The sequence below is a fragment of the Taudactylus pleione genome, unplaced genomic scaffold (genome assembly GCF_031769625.1).
Source record: "Taudactylus pleione unplaced genomic scaffold, aTauple2 ptg000069l, whole genome shotgun sequence".
NCBI classification, from domain to species: Eukaryota; Metazoa; Chordata; class Amphibia; order Anura; family Myobatrachidae; genus Taudactylus; species Taudactylus pleione.
In genome coordinates this window covers 4,766,895-4,791,605 of record NW_028284471.1, presented here as the reverse complement: position 1 = coordinate 4,791,605, position 24,711 = coordinate 4,766,895, and the positions used below count along the sequence as shown (strand labels likewise).

The following is a 24,711-nucleotide window of genomic DNA, read 5'->3' as shown; positions in this document are numbered from 1 at the left end:
ATAAAAAAACGTCCGCATGTTTTGTTCGCTCGTTCAGACATAGAGGCGTCAACAGACCGCAAAGAGCGAACTGTCAATTTAAATAGCCAGCCCCTTTTTCTGGACGAGCGAGCGCAAATAGCGTCTGGCTCTGAATCAGGCCCACAGGTCCAAACATACTAACATTTGATTGCTATACAGTAACTACCATAGGTGCAAGGGGTGCAGATGCTATGGGGCCCAGAGTTGAAGGGGCCCATGTGTTACATACATTTTTCACCAGTGGGTGTTACACAGGGGCCCTTACAAACTTTTACAATGGGGCCTTCAAATACTTAGTTACGCCCCTGGCTATACTCTTGTTGCCTGTGGTGTGAAACCATAAACCATCTCTCTACTGATATTACTACTCTTCTATACAAGAAAGGAATCATTTAATTAAAATATTGTACTGAGACAAAGACTTCTAGAATAACCCATTGATAATTGCACACCCATCACTGTACAAGATCATTGCATACTGGACCACTGCACGCACTCTGAGTTGTCCAGTGATTTGCAATGCTGTACAGCTCTCCCCCCTGCTGACCGACCCAATCTGTTCTCTTATCACACTGAACAGAAGCAGGAACTGCGCTCCGAGCTTTAGCTGGTGGAGTTTCCTCTGTAGGGAAATAACAAAGGATATGAAGTATGGGGAGGAAGAGGAGGCAGAGCCAGCTAGGAACAGGAGATCAGGGAGAAAGAGGAGCTAGGAGACGGGGAGAAACAGAAGCGTCTTGGCTAACAAGATTGCAAGGAAGGGCAAGGACTTGCAAACCAGCATAAAGGAGATATAAACTATACACAGGGCTCCATGGAGCAACAGTCCAAGAAAGGAAAGAAGGTACCAAAGTGTTTCTACAATTCAGTGCATATTCAATTCCTTTCTTCATCTTCTTCTTGTCTTCTAGCACAACTCCTATCATCCATACCTGGTCCTCATCTGCCTTTACCATTTACAGGCCTTGGTTTCTCCCATTAAACGATTAGTTTCACTTAAGTCTGCTCGGCGCTCAGCAGTCAGGAACAGCAGTTACCGTCGTCCCCTACACTCCGTGCCAGTGATGGCTCCGGACTATCTGCTGGACCCCCAGATCCTGCTGCATGATTATGTGGAGAAGGAAGTAAAGGTAACATGACACAAGATGTGCTATTGGGATACTTGAGGACTGGAGTTCAGAAATTCGGCCTAAAACTCAGAACCCCAGTCCTAAAATAACTGCACTATGCCATATTCACTGTTCATATAAAAGTAAATTGGGTATAGTACAGTTAACCATACTTATGCACCCTGATTATAAGCAGGCTTTGCTTTCCATTTAATGTTCAGAAACTGGAGGGCACAGACAACCTCACCCTACCCTTAATATTTTCTGTATATGGGAACGTACTGTAGAAGGCATTATTTGTATCCCTTTATTGCACCGATTACATTAAATAGTGAATAAGCTATAATTTGGATATGTGCTCCTGAATATCTGGATAGGTGTCATTTGCATGTTTGTACCTAGAATTCTTTATATGAAGGTTAATTCCTGCTGTTTTTGGATAATATGAATACTTTCTGTCTTACTGTAATTACTTCATAGATTATTGCCTCCATTTTCCACATTTAACCTTTCTCAGTACCTAACCGAAACTGGTCGGATTGGATGATTAAAAGGCGCACCAAGCATTGTGATGATATCATGCACATTCTGTAGTGTGTGCTCTGATGACTGACTGCTCCTTCTGCCGATAGCTCATTACCTTGAGGCAGCTGCATAGGCAGATAATCTATGTGCTGTGTACAGGGACACGATATTTCCATACAATTATTAGGACAGAAAATAGTGAGGATCGGAAAGAACAATTATATAGTGTGTACAGGGATACAATATTGCCAATCTGATTATTATAACAGAAAATAGTGAGGATCAGAATAGTGTGTACACACAAATACAAAGTTCCCTGGATTGTTTCCTCTGAAAAAGAAGTGTGAGATCGCATTGTAAATGCAATCTGAAAGGTCAGTACCCAGTTTAAGTGGGTCTATTTACTAAGCTGTGTTAGGAGATAAAGTGAATGGTGATAAGGTACCAGCCAATCAGCTCCTAACTGCCATGTCACGGGCTGTGTTTGAAAAATGGCAGTTAGGAGCTGATTGGCTGGTACCTAATCACTGTTCACTTTATCTACTAACACAGCTTAGTAAATAGACCCCTAAGAGACATGAGCCTCATCTCAGAGCTTTGTGCTTCCTTTGTGTAAGAGAAATGTTATTGGTAAAATTATAACTATATTACTGCAATTTGCCTGCATGATATTTTGAACAGACAGCACCAAATCAAATTAATTATAGTCAAAGTAATGTAATTTCTACTTCAGGGTCCATAGGGGGTCCACAGGGTTGACCTTGGGGGTATAGCTGGATCTGGATCCATGGGCACCACGCAGTTAAAGCTTTGCTGCTCCCAGGATGCACTTGGGTCCGTCCTCCTCTATACCCCGCCCCGGCCACAGGCACCTCAGTTTTAGTTGGTGCCCGGCCGGAGTCGGGTCACCCTGCGCAGTGGGGCTGCATAAGTAGCCCCTAAGCTTTATTCTTTATTTTTTTTTTTTAAAAAAAGAAGATTTTATTATTTTATTTTTACTATCTTCAGAGCGGCAGCATCAGACTGTCCATCTGGACGTCTATGCTGCCGCTCCAACAGCCCCGCTGGCGCTGCGACGCCGGTACTGATCCGGGGATCGCAGCGGGACCCCGGAGTCAGTGCTAGCGTGGCTCCGGGACCACCCAAGGACTGCTGCCGGACTGAAGGGGCCAGGTAAGCCGCGTGCAGCGCTGCACCCGGGGAAAATGCAGTCTTCATGCCGCCGGTCTCTGGGGACAGACCGGCGGCGCTAGCGGCGGCGGGCTCCCCCTCTTCAGGCATACCCCGCGTGTCCGCTGGCCCCCGGGGTGTAAGTACCGGCGGGGAACCGGCTTCCCCGGGGGTTTAGTACTAGCAGGGGAGGCAGCCTTCCCTGCTTTAGCGCTCCTCCCCTCAGCCCAGCGCGCCTTCTCTCATGTGTGCTGGCGTCGCTGGGCTGTAATCTCCTGGCCACTCCTCCTCAGAGCTCTCCGGCGGCCACCTTCCTCAGGCAGCATCGCAGAGCTCCCAGGCAGGCTTCCAGTGGACCAGTCCCCCTGCGTACCTCTCCCCCTGCAAAGGACAGTGTTCACAGCGCTTTAGCCCTCCCAGACACTGAATCTGGGAGGTTGATTGTAGCGGAAGGTGCAGTGAGTATAACTTCTCTGCATGGTATGTGACTTTTGCTAGTGCTGCTGTCTGTGCTTATTTTCTACTTACTGTCAGGTTTTTACCTATCCCTTTCCTTCTCCTACGGCCCGCAGGAGCGTAGGGGAGGGGTGTTCTTTCTGTGTACCTCACTTATATAAATCTACGTATTTGTGAGGTCCATCACATACTGCGGTGTGCTCCTCAGTACCATATTGTGGGCTGTTTGGGTTGCATACTTGGGAGTGCGTGGATGTTATACGCCTTACCTCGTTTCGGTGAGACACTTTTTTTGCAAAAAAGTTTGTGTCATGTCTGATGAGGGGAATGAGCGCTCCGAGGCTCCTGTGTTGTTTTCCTGCCGACGCTGTTCGGCAGGGGTTGACGGGGCAGAATTGTCTCAGGACGGTCTGTGCGGGCGGTGCCAGTTGGTACCTGGACCCTCTAAACCCCCGGTGGCGCAGGATCCTCCGTGGGCAATGTTTACGCAAGTGCTGGCGTCAATCGCGGACCGACTTGCGGTCCCGACTGCGGCCCCTTCTAGGGCGTTGCCCCAGCCTACCATGCCCCGTTCCCCGGGTGTGACTCGTCTGGTGCAGTCTCCTCCCGGGTCTCAGACTGTGGGTCCTTATGCGGGTTTGCCGGTATACGTGCAAACCCCCACGGTGCCGCAGCAGTCGATGGTACCTTTTCAGGGGTATCCTCAGGCAGTACCCCCACCTTGGGTGGACGTCCTCTCCAGCTCTGTTCAGAGTCTGGCGGCTTCGTCAACGGCTTTTCAACATATGTTGCACAGTGAGTTGCCCCCACGGGCGTCCAAGCGTTCCGTTCCGGCTTCACTGGCGGCTCAGTTCACGGACACGGACGTGTCTTTGGATGACGGGGAGATCCATGAAGACTCTGACCCGGATGCCGGGGCCCAGGAGATGGAGGCTAAGTCTTCCATTAATGTGCCGGCATTGGTTAGGGCGGTGCGGCCATCCTTCACTTTGAGGAGGATGTGCCCGCCCCCAGGTCAAAATACCCAAATTTTAAAAAGGCCAAGTTAGCTTCGACGGTTTTTCCCCTGTCCGATCAATTGACGGATCATATGGCAGGGGCCTGGCAGTTGCCCAGCAAGAGGTTCCAACCGCAGAAGCGGTTGGCTTCGAACTATCCGTTTCCGGAGGCTCATTGCAGGAAGTGGGAAACTCCTCCAGCGGTGGATTCCCACGTTACCCGCTTAATTAAAAGCGCTACGCTGCCTTTGCCGTCGATCTCCTCCCTGAAGGATCCCACGGACAGGAAGGTGGAGACTTGTTTGAAGTCTATCTACTCTCTCTCGGGGGCGGTGGCCCGTCCGTCCATGGCCATCTCTTGGGTGGCTAAGGCCATCGAGAGCTGGGCCAATGCTTTGGAGGATACCTTTCCGGAAGATGCTCCGGAGATCCAGAGAGCGTTGATAGGTCAAATGAGGGATGCGGCTTCCTACATTGGGGAAGCATCGTTAGACGCAAGCCTGCTAACCTCTCGGGTGTCGGCTGCGGCTGTGTCAGCGCGTCGGTCCTTGTGGCTGAGGTCTTGGAGAGCTGACGCTGACTCCAAAAAGGGACTGGAGGCCTTACCTTTTAATGGGGAGTTGCTTTTTGGTCCAGACTTGGACAAAATTGTGGACACTCTGGCTAAGTCTAAATCAGCCTTCCTCCCTTCGGCTTCTGCTCCTACCAAGGTACGGAGCTCTGCTTTTCGGTCCTTTCGGGTTCAGGGCAAGGCAAAAGGTCAGTCCTTCCCGAGGCAGTCGACGACCAAGGCCGCTTCTAAGCCCAAGAAGCAGCCCTGGAGTGCCAGGCGCCCTTCTTCCAAGCAGGAAGATAAACCTTCTGCCTGATGGGACGGGCCTCCCTCTGGGGGACCCCAGAGTGGGTGGCCGACTTCTTCTATTTGCCCAGTGCTGGCACAATACCACCACGGATGCCTGGGTTCGAGAAGTGGTCTCCCAGGGGTACGCCCTGTCTTTTCGGCACAGACCGCCCCACCAGTTTTTCTGCACGAGTCTTTCTCAGGATACGACCAAGTCTTTACAGATTCAGAAAGCTATAGAGTCCTTGCTGACAGCAGGGGTCATTGTTCCCGTTTCTTAATTACAACGAGGGACGGGGTTCTATTCTTCTCTGTTTCTGGTGCGGAAACCCAATGGTTCTCATCGCCCTATCCTCAACTTGAAGTCTCTGAACAAATTCCTCAGAGTTCCCAAGTTCAGGATGGAAACGTTACGTTCCATCATTCTGGCGATGGAACCGGGGGATTACATGGTGTCCCTGGATATCCAGGACGCCTACCTCCATGTTCCGATAGCACCTTCGCACCAGCGGTATCTGAGGTTCGCTATCCTTCAACACCATTACCAGTTCCGGGCGCTACCCTTTGGTCTCTCCACGGCACCGAGGGTGTTCACGAAGATTATGGCGGTCATGGCCGCACATCTTCGGAACCAGAATGTACGGCTACTACCGTATCTGGACGACCTCCTGTTGCTGGCGAGTTCCCCGGAGGTACTGCTTCATCATCTCCACTTGACGGTCGCTTGCCTGCAAGCGCACGGGTGGCTGATAAATTGGAAAAAGTCCTCCCTGATTCCATCTCAGCGGATGGTTCATTTGGGAGCCCTGCTGGATTCTCGGCAGCAAAGGATCTTCCTGACCCCGGAGAAGGTCTCCTCCCTGCAGCTGAGGATACACAGTTGCCTGAGCAGTTGCCGCCTGTCGGTCCATTCGGCTATGAGGGTTTTGGGCTCCATGGTGTCAACATTCGACATGGTGGAATTTGCCCAGTTCCATTCCCGGCCTCTGCAGGGGCTGATTCTATCGGAATGGAACGGGTTACCTCACCGGATCCGCTCTCAGTTGCTGGTGTTGTCCCCGGAGGTTCGGCAGTCTTTGGCTTGGTGGCTTCAGACAGCTCATCTGGTCGAGGGGCGTCCCTTTTGGATCCCGGACTGGGTCCTGCTCACGACGGATGCCAGTCTTCGGGGTTGGGGGGCAGTGACCGGCTCGTTGTCACTTCAGGGTCGTTGGTCTGCGGAAGAAGCTCTTCTTCCCATCAACATTCTGGAACTGCGGGCGGTTTATCAGGCCCTGCAGTCGTCCGGTCCCGCTCTTTACGGACGGGCGGTTCAGGTGCAGTCCGACAACGCCACCACGGTGGCGTTTATCAACCACCAAGGAGGAACTCGAAGTCGGGCAGCAATGTCGGAGGTGTCTCGCATCCTTGCTTGGGCGGAGTGTCACATTCCAGCGATCTCGGCAGTCTTCATTCCCGGAGTCCTCAATTGGGAGGCGGACTTCCTCAGCCGTCACGACGTGCATCCCGGGGAATGGTCGCTTCACCCAGAGGTGTTTCAGCTACTCGTGGACAGGTGGGGGCTGCCGGAGCTGGACTTGATGGCCTCCCGTCACAATCACAAGTTGCCCGTTTACGGGTCAAGGACAAGAGACGCAGGCGCCAGTCTGGTAGACGCGCTGTCGGTGAAATGGACGTTTCACCTGGCGTATCTGTTTCCTCCGATATCCTTACTTCCTCGGGTTCTGCGGAAATTCAAGCAGGACGGCGGCACGCTCGTGCTGGTTGCTCCGGCGTGGCCCAGACGTCCTTGGTACTCCGATCTGAGGTGTCTCTCCATCGACGCTCCGTACCTTCTTCCTCAGCGTCGGGACCTGTTGTCTCAAGGGCCCTGCCTTTACCCGGATCTGGGTCGGCTGTCTTTGACGGCGTGGCTCTTGAGACAGCCGTCTTGAGGTCTAGGGGTTTCTCGAGTTCAGTCATTGGTACCATGCTTAGGGCACGCAAGCCTGCCTCCGCACGGATTTACCACAGGGTGTGGCGCACTTACTTTCAGTGGTGTGAATCCAGAAACTATGATCCTCAGGTGTTCCGGGTTTCCAGAATCTTGGAGTTCCTTCAATCAGGTTTGGACCTCGGCTTACGCCTGGCCTCTCTGAAGGTTCATGTGTCTGCATTGTCTGTGTGGTTTCAGCGACGGATTGCTACACTACCGGATGTTCACACCTTTTTCCAGGGTGTTCTCAGGATACAGCCTCCCTTCGTGCCTCCTGTGGCTCCTTGGGACTTGGCGGTGGTGCTACGGGTCTTGCAGGGTCATCTTTTTGAGCCTCTTGAGGCGGTGGACCTCAAGTGGCTGACGTTCAAGACCGTTTTTCTCCTAGCAATTGCTTCAGCCAGGAGGGTGTCAGAGTTGGGGGCGCTTTCCTGTCGCCCTCCTTTTCTGATTTTTCATCAGGACAGAGCGGTGCTCCGCACTCGTCCTGAGTTTTTGCCCAAAGTGGTCTCGAAGTTCCACATTAATCAGGAACTTGTTGTGCCAGCTTTTCAGTCGCCTGATCTTTCAGCTGGTGAGGCTTCCTTAGATGTAGTCCGGGCACTTAGAATCTATGTGGATCGGACTGCTTCGGTTAGGAAGTCGGATTCTTTGTTTGTCCTCTTCGGTTTTCACAAGAGGGGTTGGCCTGCCAACAAGCAAACGTTAGCCCGTTGGCTTCGTTCCGTTATTTGTGAGGCTTATGCACAGGAGGGTTTACCTGTGCCAGCCTCTGTTAATGCTCATTCCACTCGTTCTGTGGGTCCCTCTTGGGCTGCTAGACGTGGCGCCTCCGCTGTTCAGCTGTGTAAGGCGGCCACTTGGTCTTCAATTCAAACGTTTTTGAGGTTCTATGCGTTTGACACCTTCGCCTCTCAGGATGCATCCTTCGGGCGCCGGGTACTCCTTTCAGCACAGGAGCGTCCCCGCCCTTAGTTGAACTGCTTTGGGACATCCCCAAGGTCAACCCTGTGGACCCCCTATGGACCCTGAAGTAGAAAACAAGAGATATGGTAAGAACTTACCTTTGTTATCTCTGTTTCTACGAAGTCCATAGGGTCCACAGGGTGCCCGCCCTGACGCACCTGGCTTCAAATGGGCTGTGTGGCTGGTCACCGGTTTTCCATCTCCCATTTCTGTGAGTATGGTTTCTTGTGTGTTCCAGTCTTCCTTCTCTCTGTTTAGTCTCCTCCTCCGGCCTTAGCTGCTTACCAACTGAGGTGCCTGTGGCCGGGGCGGGGTATAGAGGAGGACGGACCCAAGTGCATCCTGGGAGCAGCAAAGCTTTAACTGCGTGGTGCCCATGGATCCAGATCCAGCTATACCCCCAAGGTCAACCCTGTGGACCCTATGGACTTCGTAGAAACAGAGATAACAAAGGTAAGTTCTTACCATATCTCTTGTTATGTGGACAAACCCATGCACAAACCTGTCCACCACCACATAACTGAGCCTAAAGATGACAGGTAAGCACAATTTACTTCACTTTAATACTTCACTACATTTTTTTCAGAATCTCTCAATAACAAACTTAAACTTAGGGGTGCCATGAAAACCATGCTGATACTCTAGGGCGCCTTGATTCAATAAAGTTTGGGAACCACTGGCTTAGTCAGTAACTAGCAATTTCCATTATTTTAGAGTTATTTCCTATTTTTATTAACACATCCGCCTTAGGGACGCAATCAGGTCACCCTGACTGCAAGCCCGACAGGGGACTAAAGATAGGCATCGAAATCCCGATGCCGACCATTAGCCCCACTATGAAATCCCGACAACCGGCATACCAAACGAAGGTAAGCCGGGTGTCTTAGGTTCTAGGCGTGCGGGTTAGGTTTAGAAACTCCCGGGGGGACTTAGGGTCAGGCACCCCCCTAGGAGGGTTAGGGTAGGGAAAGGGGGGGTTAGGGTTCGGCACCCCACCGGGAGGGTTAAGTTTAGGGTGCGGGGTGGGGGGGTTAAGGTTAGGCACTAACGGAGAGGTTAGGGTTAGGCACCACTAAGGGAGGGTTAGGGTAGGGAGAGTGGAGGGTTAATGTGCTAACCAGCCCCAGTCGGAATTTGGCTCCTTCTGTCTTTTGGTGTCGGTATATGGTCCGGCGGCATTACATACCGATTCCCTGCCTTATACTGGGCCTGAATCTGAGGTTGGAGTAAAGCAAAAAAGAGCAAGCAACTACACCAGGTCAAACCATGCTGCACTGTAGGTGAGGCAGAGGTAAAATGTGCAGAGATATAGATTTGGGAAGAGTGTGTCCAAACTGTCAGACAGACCAGCAGGAAGTCCCCCGTCCCTGCATCAGTGAAGAGAGTCGGAGCATCGGGATCAGCAGGTGAGATGGGGGGTGGGGTGGGGGGAATGGCATAGCTAGACCTATGGAGACCCCGTGGAAATTTGCAATGGGGCCCCCATAGCTCTCTACACCCCTGGTCAGCAGCATTTATCTCAGTGTGTCAAGCCAGTCAAAAAGTTAACAAGAAACAATTTTACAAGAAAAGTTAACTCCAAAAAGCCAACACTCTAAATCTTCTTCGCAGTTTTTAGGCCACCTGACTTGGGTCGTTGCCTCTTTGAATCCATCTAGTCGAGATGAAATTTTGCAGCTTTTGGACACAGCCAGGGTAAGTGATGCTCACTCTTATGAGAACAGTAAACTGGAGAACACTCCGTATTGACCAGAAGCAGGTAAACTTACCAGTTAGATTTGAGACCCTACTCATATTCTCCTCCCAACCATGACATTTTAAATAAAAAATGCTCTTGTCATTGGGCTTATTGTCCGTTCACCATGCAGAGAGGCCTGAAAAATTGTCATAAACCTGTAGTCATTCCCAAAGCTTTTTCACCCCACTAATCACATTGCTGTAAAGAAGGTCCATTATCTTTCCTGCCTGTCTTCCTTTCTATTGTCTGCTCACCACTCAACAGACTAGCTGCATCTCAAACCATGCTGGGAGTCAGATGTGGGTCCTATGTGTGATGACACCTGGACTATAGCCCTGCGGAACCTGCGTGTGTCACTGCTCCTGTTTTAACAAAACAGTTATTTTTATTACACAGAACTTATCTTACTCCTATGAGGCTAATTACATTTGGAGACCAGGCTACAGATGTGTGTCCTTAATGTCAGTACTCCCGGGGTACCTTCTAGCATCTCCTATGGGAGTGTTCATAGATTTGGGTTAAGGTTATACACACAATCTCCTATACTGGCATTTCCCCATCTTTTCTCACACCTGTGGTGAACTCTATTGGGGTTATAGCTGATGATGTTTTAGACCAGGAATGGGGAACCCCAGGCCCGGGGGCCTTATAAGGCCTGCGGAATCATTTGGTGTGGCCCTCTGAGATTTTTTCTGCTAGCTAGCCTCATCTGGCTAGCAAAGTGCCTAGAATAGCACACTGCAGCCAGAATCTATGCAGCAGTGCCACCTGGAGCATCCTTAGGACGCTTCAGACGGTCACATTGTTGCTCTTACAGCTCCCTGGAGCATCCTCAGGATGCTCCGGGCATTGCTATAATAACTGGCGATTGTGCCCTCGCCCTGTGTAAAGTCATGCAGAGGGGGCGTGGCCTGCACTAGGCTAGCAAATAATGTTATATATACCAAAATGGCCTTCGGCAGAAAAAAGGTTCCCCACCCCTATTTTAGACAACCAGACCAGGCAATATGTTATTAATCTCTCTATGCTAGCTAAGGTATGTGTGTCTCACTCTAGGATGGCCACCTCAGGGCCTCACTTTAATGTGGGGTTTCCCTAGTCATCATTACACTAACCCATGAAAAATAGCTCTATATCTCTCGGAATGCCAAGTCAAATTTCGGCCGCATTTTGTATAGATGGCAGCAATCCCATTATGCCAAAGCACCTGCCTGGTACTCTGCCTCCTCTCCACCTTTATTGCCCTGCTAGCCTCATAGCTTGGTGTACTACCCTTTCACCTTTGGGGGGGAGCCTATCACATTGCTGCTGCCTTTGTTTTGAAGGTTATTGTATTCCCGAGACTCTACAACTTCTTCCTTTGTTTTCTTTTAATGATGACACCGGGTATTTATATCCTATGTGTGTTCTGTACATTCTCATTGGTTAATGTCCAATTTGATTTTCTTCATAACATTGTACCTGTATGCCTGCTCTGCTTGTTTTTACCTATCCATACTACGTTTTCTGTCATGCTTTTATGTGCCCGGTGACTCTGGGGAATATGTACATGCCTCACAGAGACTTTATTACCTTTGCGATTGTAGCATGTCTACTACTTATTAAGTTTAGTTATTTTTTGAAAACCAATAAAAATTACTCAATCTAAAAAAAAAAAAGGTTCAATAATTTGTGTGAAGTGCAACCAAAACATGTAGCTACTTTGACGCAGTCCCTGGGGAAGAGATTTGCTATTAGTGAAGACTGTAGGTTAAGAACCATTTGTATTAAAGGACTCCCAATAATAATTATGGTAGATACACTGTAATTATTAGTATTATTGAGAACCACACTTTCTTGACTGTAAAACTTCCCATCAGACAAATAGTCTTACATATTATCTCTCTCTTCCCTCTCTTTTCTTTCTGTGTTCTGCAGCAACTAAAAGAACTCCCTCTGCACTCTACTCCCCAGCAGGACAGCATCCTCAGTATGTCGGCTCGTAGTCTCTTACTTACCTGGAGAGACAACGAGGAGCTGATTCTGCGGATCCCCACTCATGAGATCGCTGCCGCTTCATACGTTAGGGACGATTCTCTTCACCTGCTAGTCCTGAAAACAGGTGTGAGAAGCCAGCTGTCTGTGTCCTGCATGGAGTGCACTCTTTATCCTGCACTAGGATCCATCTATCCTACAAAGCACAGAATGTTTTAGAAACCTTGGCCCTGATTCAGAGCCGGACGCTCTGACCAGAGCGCTCGCTCTGAATCAGGGCCCACCTCCATTAATATGGAGCGTCCTCCTGGACGCTCGTATAGCTGTGGGTCACCACCCACAGCATATACGAGCGTGCAGGATGATGGTCGCGATGGTCTTGACCATCGCGACCATTGCCACTGCGAGCAAAAGCCTGCGGTTGAGTTTTTCAACCGCAAGGCCAGGAGTGATTTTGGCACTATCAGAGCCAAAATCACTCCCACTGACATCACTAGTGATGTCAGTGGGGCCGGCTTCAGACGGTAGGCGTTCCCTTGGGAACGCCTCCGTCTGGCAGGCACGCCCACCAAAGGGGGCGCGCTGTCAGTCAACATCGACAGCACGCCCCCTTTGATGAGACACTACGAGCGAAGGAAAGTCCTTCGCTCGTCGCTTCTCGCGCATGCGCACGACGGAGCTCCCTCCGTCGTGCGCATGCGCAGTGCAGACCATCGACCCACTTGTGAGCGGACAGCCGCTCGCGAGTGGGTCTGAATGAGGGCCCAAGACCAGTGTTATAATGAACTAGCATGCCTGCTCAGGTCTTGTTTTTTCAAATGGGACTTTTCCAATAATCATGGTGATGTTGGTTATAACTGTTGATTTACTACACGTCTGCGTTTTTCTGGCCACCTCCCTGTTACCAACCCCAAACGCTGACCACTTTGCGATGGATTACTCCATGCGTCCGCAATCGCAGTACAATCGCTGGGCACACGCAGTGCGGCTTGTACGTATGCGCAATGGCAAACAACCACTTCATCTGCGTAAATATCAGCATTGCATGAATCTCTGAATCAGGCCCCATGTGATCTTAAATTGTTGTTTGTTCTTTGTAAATGTGGTATTTCATAATATTAGACAATAATGTTCATTAAGAATTATTTATTTCTCCTTTGAGGATTTTTGTTTGACTTCCAAATGGAAAGTTTTTATGTAAAATTTGGCTTAAAACAGATTTATTTACTCCAAAAATTAAAGTTGAACAGTCTTGGAATGAAGGGGGTTAAAAAAAAATTATTATTTTAGTTTTTTAAATCCATTGTGCAGGATGGCACTGAACAGCAGATTGTCACTTACATTTTGGAGGTGTGATTGGCTACATCAAGCTTTTAAAGACTAACTCCATCAAATTTTAAATTTTTAAGTAAAGGTGCCTATCCATTAACAGACATAGAAACAACAGGACATTGTAATCATGCAGTCATTTCCATGTCTGTGATGTGCCTACACTGAACGTTCAGTCGTTCAGTGTAGGGACATCCATCATCCCCGTACATGCTGAACCTGACGTGATCATCAGGTTGACCAGCATGTACGGGAGATGATAGATGTCGGAAACGACGAGCAGGCGCGCGCATCGCTGGTCATTTCCGACCTAAATGTGCCCAATACATGAGTGATTTGCAAGCGATCGCACGATAACGATGTAGTTATCGTGCAATCGCCTGCAAATATCACTAAATGGATACTCCCCTTAAGACACCCTGTACTGCAGAGAACCCAGTGCTGTAAACACAGCAAATGTTTTTCATCCTGGCTTAGAGGACTGGGAACAATAACTTCGCTGTATCAAGTTCTAATATGAACACTGAGTGGATAATGCATCAGCTCTGCACATTCAGCCCCTCTGTTACAATCTGACTTGGAGCTTGTTACACCCCATATCCTGGTTCTTGGTGTAGGAACAAACAGCATTGTGGCCAAAGGCAGCGCTACCACAGGTGCAGGGGGTGCTACAATATAGTCGTGCCCCTGGGCCCGTCTCCCCCTGCACCCAGCACTCACCTCACGCCACAAAGCAGTGTTCCCTGCCTGCTGGGATGGGCGATGATGTCATACCTCCCAGCATTCCCTGCGCACCAGTGAGGCGCTTTGGATGAAGGATCTGAACTTGAGATTTAACAAAGAAGTGTAGAGAACAGAATAATGGACAGATAGCTGACTGAAGGTGAGCTGTGCTTTCAGTCACTGGCTAGTGATACTGAGGGACCAGTGCTTGCATGAATATCATATTTTAAAGGAATATACTTAATATGATTGGTGGCAGTAAGCATGGCCCCTGGGCAGCACTAGACTCCGATGAAGCGCCGCTGATAGCACTGTCTCTAGAAGCTATAGGGAGGGGATCCTTCAAAATTCAGCTATGGGGCACACAAAGTTCTAGCCATGCCCCTTATTGTGGCGCTGATGCCTAGAGAATTATACTGATCATTGGTTACTTGCATCTCCTGGTTCTGTTATATGGGGGAACTGGGTTGTAGGTTATAAGTTACACTTTTAGGTAGAGTTAGCCTTTAACACATTAAATTTCACAGTATATTGCTTAAATGTAACTATGGTATCAATTATGTTATATTTTCCTTAGGGCTTGGATTGGACCCAGTGCCAGCCACAGGCAGCTTGGAGAGAAAACCACCAGTTGGAAAAGCAGATAGGAGTCAAGGTGGAGAGAGAGCAGGTTCCAAACCAGTAGGGAGTGGTATGGAGAGGCGTCATACCATATGTAGCTTGGACTGGAAGATGGCTCACAGGTCTTCAGATGGACGACCCAAGGGTGGAGGCAGCTTGGAGAGGAGCGGTGCAAAACAAAATAGTGGCAGCTGGGAAAAAAGATGCGGACACCAGACCTGCAATAACTGGGAAAGAAGAATGACATTCAGTGGCAGCTGGGAGAGGCGCCAGCCCTGTGGGGGCAGCTGGGAAAGACGCCAGCCCTGTGGGGGCAGTTGGGAGAGACGCCAAGCCTGTGGGGGCAGCTGGGAGAGACGCCAGCCTTGTGGGGGCAGTTGGGAGAGGAGACCTGCAGGGCAGAATCCGTTAGATCCAAAGGAGCCAAGTCCAGACGCTTACTGCAACTTGATAATCTTGGCTGTAGAGAATAGAGTGAGTTGGGATCTACAATTTCTTAAAGAGCTGTTCCCTCCAGATGACTACAATCTATTGGCTTGTCCATACCCATCAGTAACTTCAGTCTAATAATTCAACACTTTACGGCTTTGTGTGGAGTCCCAGGGATGTGCAATTGAACAGTTTTGCCTGATGATGAGCAGCTATTCATGAAAAGCATAAGGCATATAAGGGAGTGTATTTATAAAACAAAAATGGGGAGATGTACAAGCCTTTGCAATGTAGCTGCTATATAGGTAGGTGTTGTCCCTGTCTATATATCACCATGCATACATTTTATATTGTTAGACCATCCTTCCCTACTCAGATCTCCACATTTGTTCACAATAGCCACACTCACTATGTCAGGGCATGGTTAGAATAATAATGTGCCTTCTCTGGTGGTATCATATACTTCTATTAGCTATTTTTCCAAAACTCTGTTTGAACCCGTATTCTGTATCCTATCAGGACGCCGCGGAGGAATCATGTGCGCTCATCTGTCAGGTTTTCCAGATCATCTATGGAGATCAGAGCATTGAATGTGTGGACAGGGCCGGTTATCATTACACATCACCACCTGAGAGACCATGGCTGTCCCGCTGTAAGTTGTGGGCTTGGGACAGGAGCTGGGGGCTCTGCAATGTTCCCTGTTTAATATTTGCTTAGTGTTCTCATTACCTACGTACTATTTAGAGCAGCCAGTACAGTGATGTCACTAGTACCTTGTGTACTTTAAGGTGATTTATTCCCATGCCATTTTATTCCAGGTGACAGCTCACACACCAATGGGACATTTTCCTATGATGCTGACTTCAGCTGTTGCAGCTCTTTGTAAGTTTAGTTTCTACAGCAATCTTAATGCAGATATTCTGTAAATCAGAAGGTATGGAAACTTTCCTTCACTTGTTAGCATTGTCTATATTTTTCACTGCCTCGTCTGATGCCAATGAGAACAAAGTGGGCATGTTTTAGTTGATGACAGTAAACATCACTGTTATCATATACGAGCAATATAATCATTTTTGAGGGGTTTTTTTTCGTCCTAAAACTGCTCTATTAAAAAAAAAAATAGAAAATGATCTTGTTTGAAGAAAATAGAGAGCATCTAAGATTTCCAAACAGTATAATTACCCAGAGGGTATTATTTTATAAAGAAAATATGGCAGGAATAACAAAGGCTAGTAGCGACCACTATTGCTGACAATCACTAAATGTTAAAAATAAATGTAAATATGCAGAGAACTGTCTGTGTGCTGGCCTGAACATACTAAACCTAGAACTTACTTAAATCTAATCTATTTAAACAAGCTCTCCTCTGCTTTGTCTCAGTAATGGCTCTCACGATACATTTGAAGTGCATTACAGTGGAGAATCGTCGCCCTCTTTTGCGGTGTCCGAGCAGAGTTTGGCATCAGGAGCCAGCGATGGCGAGCAGAGTGGAGTACCTCTAGAACAGCTGCAAGATTACATGACAACGGTGAGAGTGTGACCGCTTAGTACATGTTTATGTTTGTCTAGTGACTCTGATGTTGAATCTGCATTATGATTTGTCAGGATTATTTAGTAGCATTCATTGGATCCAGACATGACAGGGATCACTGTAGCTCAGCGGTAAGTGACCTATAGCTTTCCAACTATAGTGGCACTACAAATCCCAGCATGGCTGACAAGTTATGATTAGACTTGTAGTTCAACAGTAGTAAGAGAGACACAGGTTGTTAATCTCTAGCTATGGTCTGTAATGTAGATTAGTAGTAATTTCAGGGGCTGTGCTGTGTCACTATGGGTCATTCAATAAACATGGAAAATGTGGACCTGAAGATCAAATTTTGTTTTGGTAAACAGTGAACCCTGTCATGTTTTGGTAAGCATCTATTTGTGTGCGAATGCGCCTGACATCTGCGGAGGGTCTAAATGTTTGCATTTTCTGGTGGTCCAGCAAGTGCTGGCAGAAATTGTGGATCAGGGCATTCCGAACTGAATTAGACAAAAATTAGATTTTATGTTGCAGGAAAATGGGGCTGTAAAATAAAATGCACATTTACAGTGAGGTTATTAGGTTTGCTGGGCCACAGGAGTCCTCTCAGTGGTTTGAAATATTGGACAGTGTAGATGTAAAAATAGGTAACCTGTCATTTCAAAATATCAGTGGAGTCCTAATTGGTAGAGCGGCCCAGATAGTGCACATTTTATTTTATTCATACAGTAAAAATGGACCACACTGATAGTTTGAACCACCCCGTCTCCCCTACTAAAGGGCTTTATTTTTCACAGATACCACTCGCTGGACAACAGTTTATACTTGCCAGGTGCGATTTGTGTGGGAATTGGCATTTATATTCCCAGTTTTACAATTATATACAACATATACAATAGTAACATGTTTCACAAAGCAGCCCCAATTTCTCCTAACTCTAAATAGTTTTGGACGGAAATGAGTAAGTTCTGGATAAAATGCAAATTGGAAATGTATAAAAGATATGTTAACCTTGTCGCTGGCATAGTGCTGCCGACATTATCATTGGCAACAATGTCAGTATACCCACAGCTATTGCGAGCGGCCATGATGATGGTCGCGATGATCAAGACCATCGCGACCATCGGGCTTGTGACGAGACCCTTGTGGTAGGGTCTCGTGGCCGCAAGCCCCAGAGAGATTTTGTCTCTAATAGAGCCGGAATCTCTCCACTGACATCACTCGTGATGTCAGTGGGGCCGCCCCCAAACGGTAGGCGTTCTCATGGGAACGCCTCCATTTGGGCAGCCACCCCCCCGCACGCCCACCAAAGGGGGCGAGCTGTCACTCAACATCGACAGCTCGCCCCCTTTGGTGCAAGACCCGGAGCGACGGATTGCCCGTCGCTAGCTGGGTCTAGCGCATGCGCACAACGGAGCCGGCTCCATCGTGCACATGCGCTGTGGGCCACCATCAACCCAGTTGCGAGTGCTCAGCGCTTGCGACCGGGTCTGAATCAGGCCCACAGTTCCATCTGGTCTTGCAGACTTTTAAATATGGGAGTAGTTCCCAAAGGTGACACTAAGCCAGGCCTGGCCAACCTGTGACTGTTGTGAAACTACAAGTTCCAGCATGCCCTGCCACAATTTTGCTATTAGAGAATGCTAGATCTGTGGATGGGCCTGCACTAGGCATATAAAGCTCAAACTAAATGGGATGTGTATCCAGAGGCGTCACAACTGGTTGTGACCCCTGGTGCGGCACCTCTAGACTGCCTCGAGCACGCCAAAGGAGCGTGTCCTTGTGCCCACAAGGCGACATTCCCTGCTTTTTCCCATTTCGGGGGCACTCCGGGAGCTGCTGGGAATCCCCCAGTATCTCTAGACACAGGGGAGTGTGGAATGGATGAAACGCACATGCACATGTCATCCATCACCGTTGCTCACCGCTCGGTGACAACATCAGTGGGGGTGACACCAAAATAGCAGAGCAGCTCTGCTATTTTGGTGTCACCCCCTTGGATGGTGTCACCCGGTGCTGCCCGCTCCATCCAAGTGATGCCACTGTGTGTATCTGCATATTTTATGGTTACTAAATGAGCCTTAAGCTGGGTACACACTGGCAGATATATTGGCCGATCAATTGATTGGCCAATATATCGGGTGCCCGTCTGCCAGTGTGTACCAGCAATTTATGTCAGTGAATGACGTCGTTCACAGACATATCTCGCCGCACAGCCAATGGACCGATATATCTGCAGATATATCGGTCCATTGGCAAGTGTGTATGGGTGATCAGCCGATCGCCCATACACATGCAGCGCCAGCTGCGAGGAGGGGGTTGCGGCGCAACCCTCAGCCAGCTGGAGCCGTGGCTGCCCCGTTCAGTGTATATGAACGATCATCATCTATAGATCACTCGATCTGCAGATATATCTGTGCAGTGTGTACCCAGCATTACTGTATGGTTTAATGACATTAATGTGGTTTATCTTCCTAGTTAAGGAACAAACTGGCACCGGTGGAGATTTACCGCTTTGCTTGTCTTCTACGTGAATATCGCCTTGGAATGGATGTAAAGGAATACTGCAGAGAGCTGCATCAGCTCTATGGGGAAAACAGGAAATTCCTTCTACTAGGTATAGGGCCATATTTAAGTGTTATGTTATATGATAAATTAAACAGAACTGAAATTGTGCAATATAATTTACCTTTCTAGAACTAGAACATGACATGGAGTTAAAAGTAATGTGTTCCCCCTTTTTTTCCCCGCAATTTTCAGTTTGGCTGGGGTTCCTCAACATTACCCAGGTTCCCTAAGTGCACCCCATGTACAATAGTCCCCAGGCTCTTACTTAAAAACCACCCTAGGTATTGGGAATTGTATAGATTGAAAGACAACTGCCCAGTAATATTTGGACATTCATCCTGCATCATACTATGAATGTATCACTGCTGCCAGGGAAAGCTGTATGATGAGAGCATAGGAGATGCTGGTTCTCATGGTGGTATCCTGGGACCATGGCCGCAACTAGGGGGGAGCTAGAGGTGCACGTGCACCGGGTGCCAGATTGCAGGGGGTGAAAAAAGCTGTCTCAAGGTGGCTTGGCGGCTGCAGACTCAGAAAATGTCCATCCAAAAATGGCCACCGCCAAAGAGGAGACAAATGCTAGAGGTCCTTACTGGCCAGGGGGTTTATACTCATTGCCAGGGGGTTTATGCCAGCCGTCCGCATGGATGAGCAAGGACAAACTTCAGGTACAGGAAGGGAGGGGGCGCAAAATTGCTGCCTTGCACCGGGTGACAGATATCTTAGTTTCGGCCCTGCTGGGACCCTGGTCAATCTGCTAGTTATGGTGGCCAAAGCATAGAACAGACAACGCCCAGAGCTAAAATAGATCAGTTTTCCTTATCATATTATCCTGAGGTTTAGGAATGCCAGCAATTCAATTATGTGTTAGCTACAATGTTCATTTTATTTCAAAATGACTTTGTTGGCAAATTCTTTTATTCCTAGAGTAGATTTGTGGAACCTTATTTATATGCTGGCTGCAAGTTTGAATATTTATTTCAGGGGATTGGATGTTATGGTGCATACACACGGTCAGATTTGTCAGATGAACGATTGAACGATTTTTACAGCGATTTGAACAATTTTATCAGCGATGAATGATTTCTGACAGTATTAAAATGAATGAAATCATTTAAATCTGACTGCAAACACATCAGATTCAGATGATCAAAATTTATTTAATACAACACCTCAGCGCATCAAAAGTAAAGCTGCCAACAGTGGAGACACTAGGGTACCTTAAACCCCTAAACAAAAAAAAGTGACAATAGTAATAACATGTGTGACCACCGTGTGGCGCTAAACCTAAGCCAATCAATACAAAAAATGAAAAATTAATAGGCTACTTTCCTATCCTGTTCTCTCTTGGGACGATGTACCAGGGAGTTCCCAATATGTAAAAAGAGAGATAAGCACAATAGTGTAATATTGAAAAGATCAGGTGAATTTATTAAAACACACAAACATATAAATCAATCTTAAAAAGGCTAAATAAAGCGTATTGTGTGTCATAATCCCAGCATATACAGGACCAGTGATCCATTATATACGCAGTAGGTCCATCCTGTCTGAGCTGAATGTTTTTATGTCACATGTGGGCACAATTTCAGATGATTGGAGCAAGTCCGGGAGTCTGGGGGAGCGGCAGAAGAACCTAGCACTGCCCTGGACAGATATGTACATATCGGTCTCCTTATGGATAGTGTATTATTATACAGTATTAATAATTAACCCTATAGATGGTCTATAGCAGTGCACCCCTAACAGTGCATGTTTTCCAGATCTCCTAGTTGGTGCACAGGTGTATTTATTACTGGCTGACACATTTTAAAAGAGTCACAGGGGGTGCTAATTATTTAATTTGTGATACTGAGAACAACATGCAGCACTAGTAACATTCTATTATATTACTATTCCTATTGTGGTCATGGTGTCTCCTGGGGAGGGGGGTTTCCAGGCAGACGGAACCCCCCTCCCCCTGCGTTTGCCTATGTGTCATTTAACCCTCGCCGGGATAAAGCATTCGGGAAGCCGGCTGTTGGGATTAGGTCCACCGGCTTCCCGACTGCATACCTAGTGAGGTACTTCCCTGTGTTCTTGTTGCTTTTTTTAAGCCAATGTAGTAAACACTAGATACTGACCAAAAAGCTAATCCTATCACAATCTCCCATTACACTTCCTCCCTTGGAAACCTCATCAGCTTCTTTGGACACCAGTAGCACTTTTACGCTTATGGCACGCAAATATACAATATTGTGCAAAAGTTTTAGGCAGGTGTGGAAAAAATGCTGCAGTAAGACTGCTTTCAAAAATAGAAGTGTTAATAGTTTATTTTTATCAATGAACAAAATGTTAAGTGAATGAACAGAAGAGAGATCTAAATCAAATCAATATTTGGTGTGACCACCCTTTGCCTTCAAAACAGCATCAATTCTTCTAGGTACACTTGCACACAGTTTTTGAAGGAACTCGGCAGAGAGGTTTGTGTTTTTGGGGCTAAAACACATTTGCTAATACTTAAAAAAAAATCAAAATAAAAATGTCTGCTGGTAAAGGTGCTATTTAGCCCCAGAAACACAAAATCAATGCTGATCGATTTTTATCGATTAAAATTAACCTTTGGTAAATATACCCCTGAGACACATAAGAAGTCACTAGACCACTTTAAAAGCTTTAAATTTACTAGAGATCAATTGTTTCCCCACTGAGTAGGCAACAATTGCCCTCTAATATATTACATCTTTTTTAAAGTGGTCTAAATGGAGGCAGACATTTTGCGGCCTGAACTACTATACATGAGCAGGTGACTATCAGTTCACTATGACTTTCCTAATTTATCGATAAGATGCTTTCTTATGAATATTGGTTCAGGTCACAAAATGGCTGCCTACACTGTATGAGGGAACACTTTCCATTTAATTAAAGATGTTTTTTGTTTGTATTTTTCATTGTGTGGGGCAGGACTGAGGCCTTTCATCCCTGACCTGGACATCGGCTTCTTTGAAGGTTTTCTGGAGAGCATTGGAATTCGGGATGGGGGAATTTTGACTGACAGTTTTGGAAGGATCAAACGCAGTATGAGTAACACATCTGCCTCTGCTGTGCGCAACTATGATAGCTGCTCGCCGGGGTCACAGTCCAACTGTTTCAACCGTATGATTACTGACATTACCCACAATATTGAAGCTCTGGCAAAGGGAGATGATGACTATGACAACGATGATGATGATGACTTCCTCTGACAATGCTACAGGATGATGTCAACTATGGGCACTAGTAAAATACGCAGAAACATTTTACTTTTAACTTTGTTTTCCAAAGGCTTTTTCCACTGAATGCAGAATATGAATGGGACATTTTGTACTTGAGTTCTTGTTATACTGGGGTAAATAATATATAATATGTATATTAAATATAATAATTCATCCACTACTGGAAAATATTAGTATACTAGAAGTCACTGAGGGGTTGCAAAGCTGCAGGGTTGATTTTTTTAGAATCCTTATTATGTTTTTTATTTTTTTTACAAATACTTTGTTTTTTCATGTCTTTAATATGGTTGTACATTGTTTTTGGAATACTATTTTTGTATTTTGGGGTGTTATCCACTTTTTTTTAAGAACTATCCTTTACTAATAATTACATCCCTGTAAACATGGGTGGCAGAGGAGGGGGGGGGGGGGGGGGGCAATTTCCACTTTACCTTGTTACTATGATGTTGCTAGAAATTCTGAACCATTCAGTATCAGTGGTTGCATGAGTTTTTTTCCCTTTTCATGTACTGGACAGAGAGGTAACAAAGAAAAATCTGGACCATTGGAGAAGTTGCCCATAGCAACTAATCATCTTCTACCTATCATTTTATTGAATGCTACCTCAAGCTAATTGGTTGCTAATGGCAACTTTTCCAGTCCACTCTTTACACTGTTTGGTACATCTAATGTCTTATACATTTGTCACACACTGTTCTTTTTGGAGGCACTATTCAGTAAAAAAAAATACAAGATTGCATTTTTTTGTAAATCATAAAAAGTATTCGGTCACAGATGGCTTTTGAGAGGCATTGTAAAAACATTCTGTCTATATGTGACAGACTCCTGTATAAGGGATCATCCTGTGCCCCAGTAGAGCTTACAATCTATATTCCCTATCACATACTAGGGTTATTTTTTTTGTTGGGAACCAATTAACCTACCGGTATATTTTTGGAGTGTGGGAGGAAACCGGAGGAAACCCACGCAAGCACAGGGAGAATATACAAACTCCACACAGGGCCGTGGTGGGATTTGAACCCATGACCTCAATGCTGTTAGGCAGTAATGCTAACCATTACACCATCTGTGCTGCTCATCTGCTCTCCCCCTAAATTCAACCGATTACAGTGAATTTAAAGAAAAATTTAATTTTGTGTGAACATTTTTAATAAATCGGTCCTACGCAACCACCATGCCCCCATTTTTTTGTTTTACATTCAGCAGTCTTTTAAATAAGTCAGAATCATTCCGTGCCAGAAGAATTACATTTTTACCTTGATATTTTTATTCTGGAATGCAAATGTGGTTTATTCAACAGAAATAATTTGGATTCAGTCCAAATTGATTTTAAATATGCAGCTTTCCATAAAATTTGAATTTTGTCAGTTCAATGTATTATTTCTGTAAAAACAAATTAAATGGTCAACTGCCTACACTGTGTGATGCCAATATTAGGATATGAAGCTAGGTTTATAAACTCTTTGCTTGAATTACAGTTGTCTTTATTATTCCCCTGCACATGTTCCTATTTTGATTTGTGTGGGAGAAAAACACAAGATTGGATAATATTTTTTAAGACAAATATTCGCTGATTATAGGCCGGAAAGTCTGAACAAAGATATTGAAATTACATCCTACAGAAAAATATCTAACGCTTATGGGAGTCTGTGAGACCAGATGTAGTATATAATGTCGACATGGCGGTTATGTTGACATCTTCATAATTTCGACTTTAAACATGTCAACATTTATCATGTCGACATTGTGGAAATGTCGACAGTGTGCTTTTAGTCTAGTTCTATCCCTAACAGAAATGTCAGCATTATAATAATGTCAACATTTCTGATGTCTACATTCTGCCAGTGTCAACATCAATGTTGCCAGAATCATCATTGTCAATCTTCTGCTGTCCATAATGGGTTTCAACGCATATTCAAAGTAGCGAACACGGAATGAAGACAATGTCTCATGACGGCTGTCAGAATGCTCTTGTAAAAGTGAAACCATTCTGGCAAACCCTTCCATCTGCTCAGCAGTGGAGCTTGATATTGAACAGTATTTCCAAGCTAACACAATTAGAGATTTATTGTTTCTAACTTGTTGTGGCTCGGGAAGCCGTTATCAGAGGTATTCTCATGACAGTTTGCTCCATGCTCAAAATATTGAGCTGTCTCAGACACTACTAGAAAGCAATATATGATAGGAAGGGAACAAAATTACTATAGGACAATCCAACCTCAGCAATAAAATCCTTCTTTTTTATTGAAAAACAATTTTTATTGAATTCAAAGAGGTCAAAACAAAAACAGTAATATATATAGAATTACATTCACGGCAAAAATTATGATTGATTAATACAATACAGGTGAATTATACAGTCAAAATTGTATATTTGCCTTGTTCCTCAAATTCTATTTGTATTTTATTCAAAATGTATATAGTTTAACTAAACATCTTATAACTGAGTCCAATTAAAATTGGTGAGAAGAAAGAAAAGACAAAAA

At 46.3% G+C, this 24,711-nt stretch overlaps 1 protein-coding gene across 1 annotated transcript; it reads left to right on the top strand.

The window, feature by feature from the left end:
- Nucleotides 1-709: 709 nt before the first annotated feature.
- Nucleotides 710-22,589, top strand: CCM2L (CCM2 like scaffold protein). The gene is made up of 10 exons (XM_088467148.1): nt 710-865; nt 984-1,151; nt 9,673-9,756; nt 11,717-11,900; nt 14,403-14,920; nt 15,395-15,527; nt 15,694-15,757; nt 16,256-16,403; nt 18,882-19,020; nt 21,915-22,589. Exons 1-10 carry the CDS (start codon nt 836-838, stop codon nt 22,193-22,195), a joined length of 1,749 nt encoding a protein of 582 aa, XP_088323274.1. The 5' UTR covers nt 710-835; the 3' UTR covers nt 22,196-22,589.
- The last annotated feature ends 2,122 nt before the right edge of the window (nt 22,590-24,711 follow it).

Coding starts and splice junctions, on each gene's coding strand:
- CCM2L (XM_088467148.1), top strand. CDS start 836: ATGGAGCAACAGTCCAAGAAAGGAAAGAAG. Junction 9,757..11,716: donor AGCTTTTGGACACAGCCAGG/GTAAGTGATGCT, acceptor TGTGTTCTGCAG/CAACTAAAAGAACTCCCTCT. Junction 15,528..15,693: donor GAGACCATGGCTGTCCCGCT/GTAAGTTGTGGG, acceptor ATTTTATTCCAG/GTGACAGCTCACACACCAAT.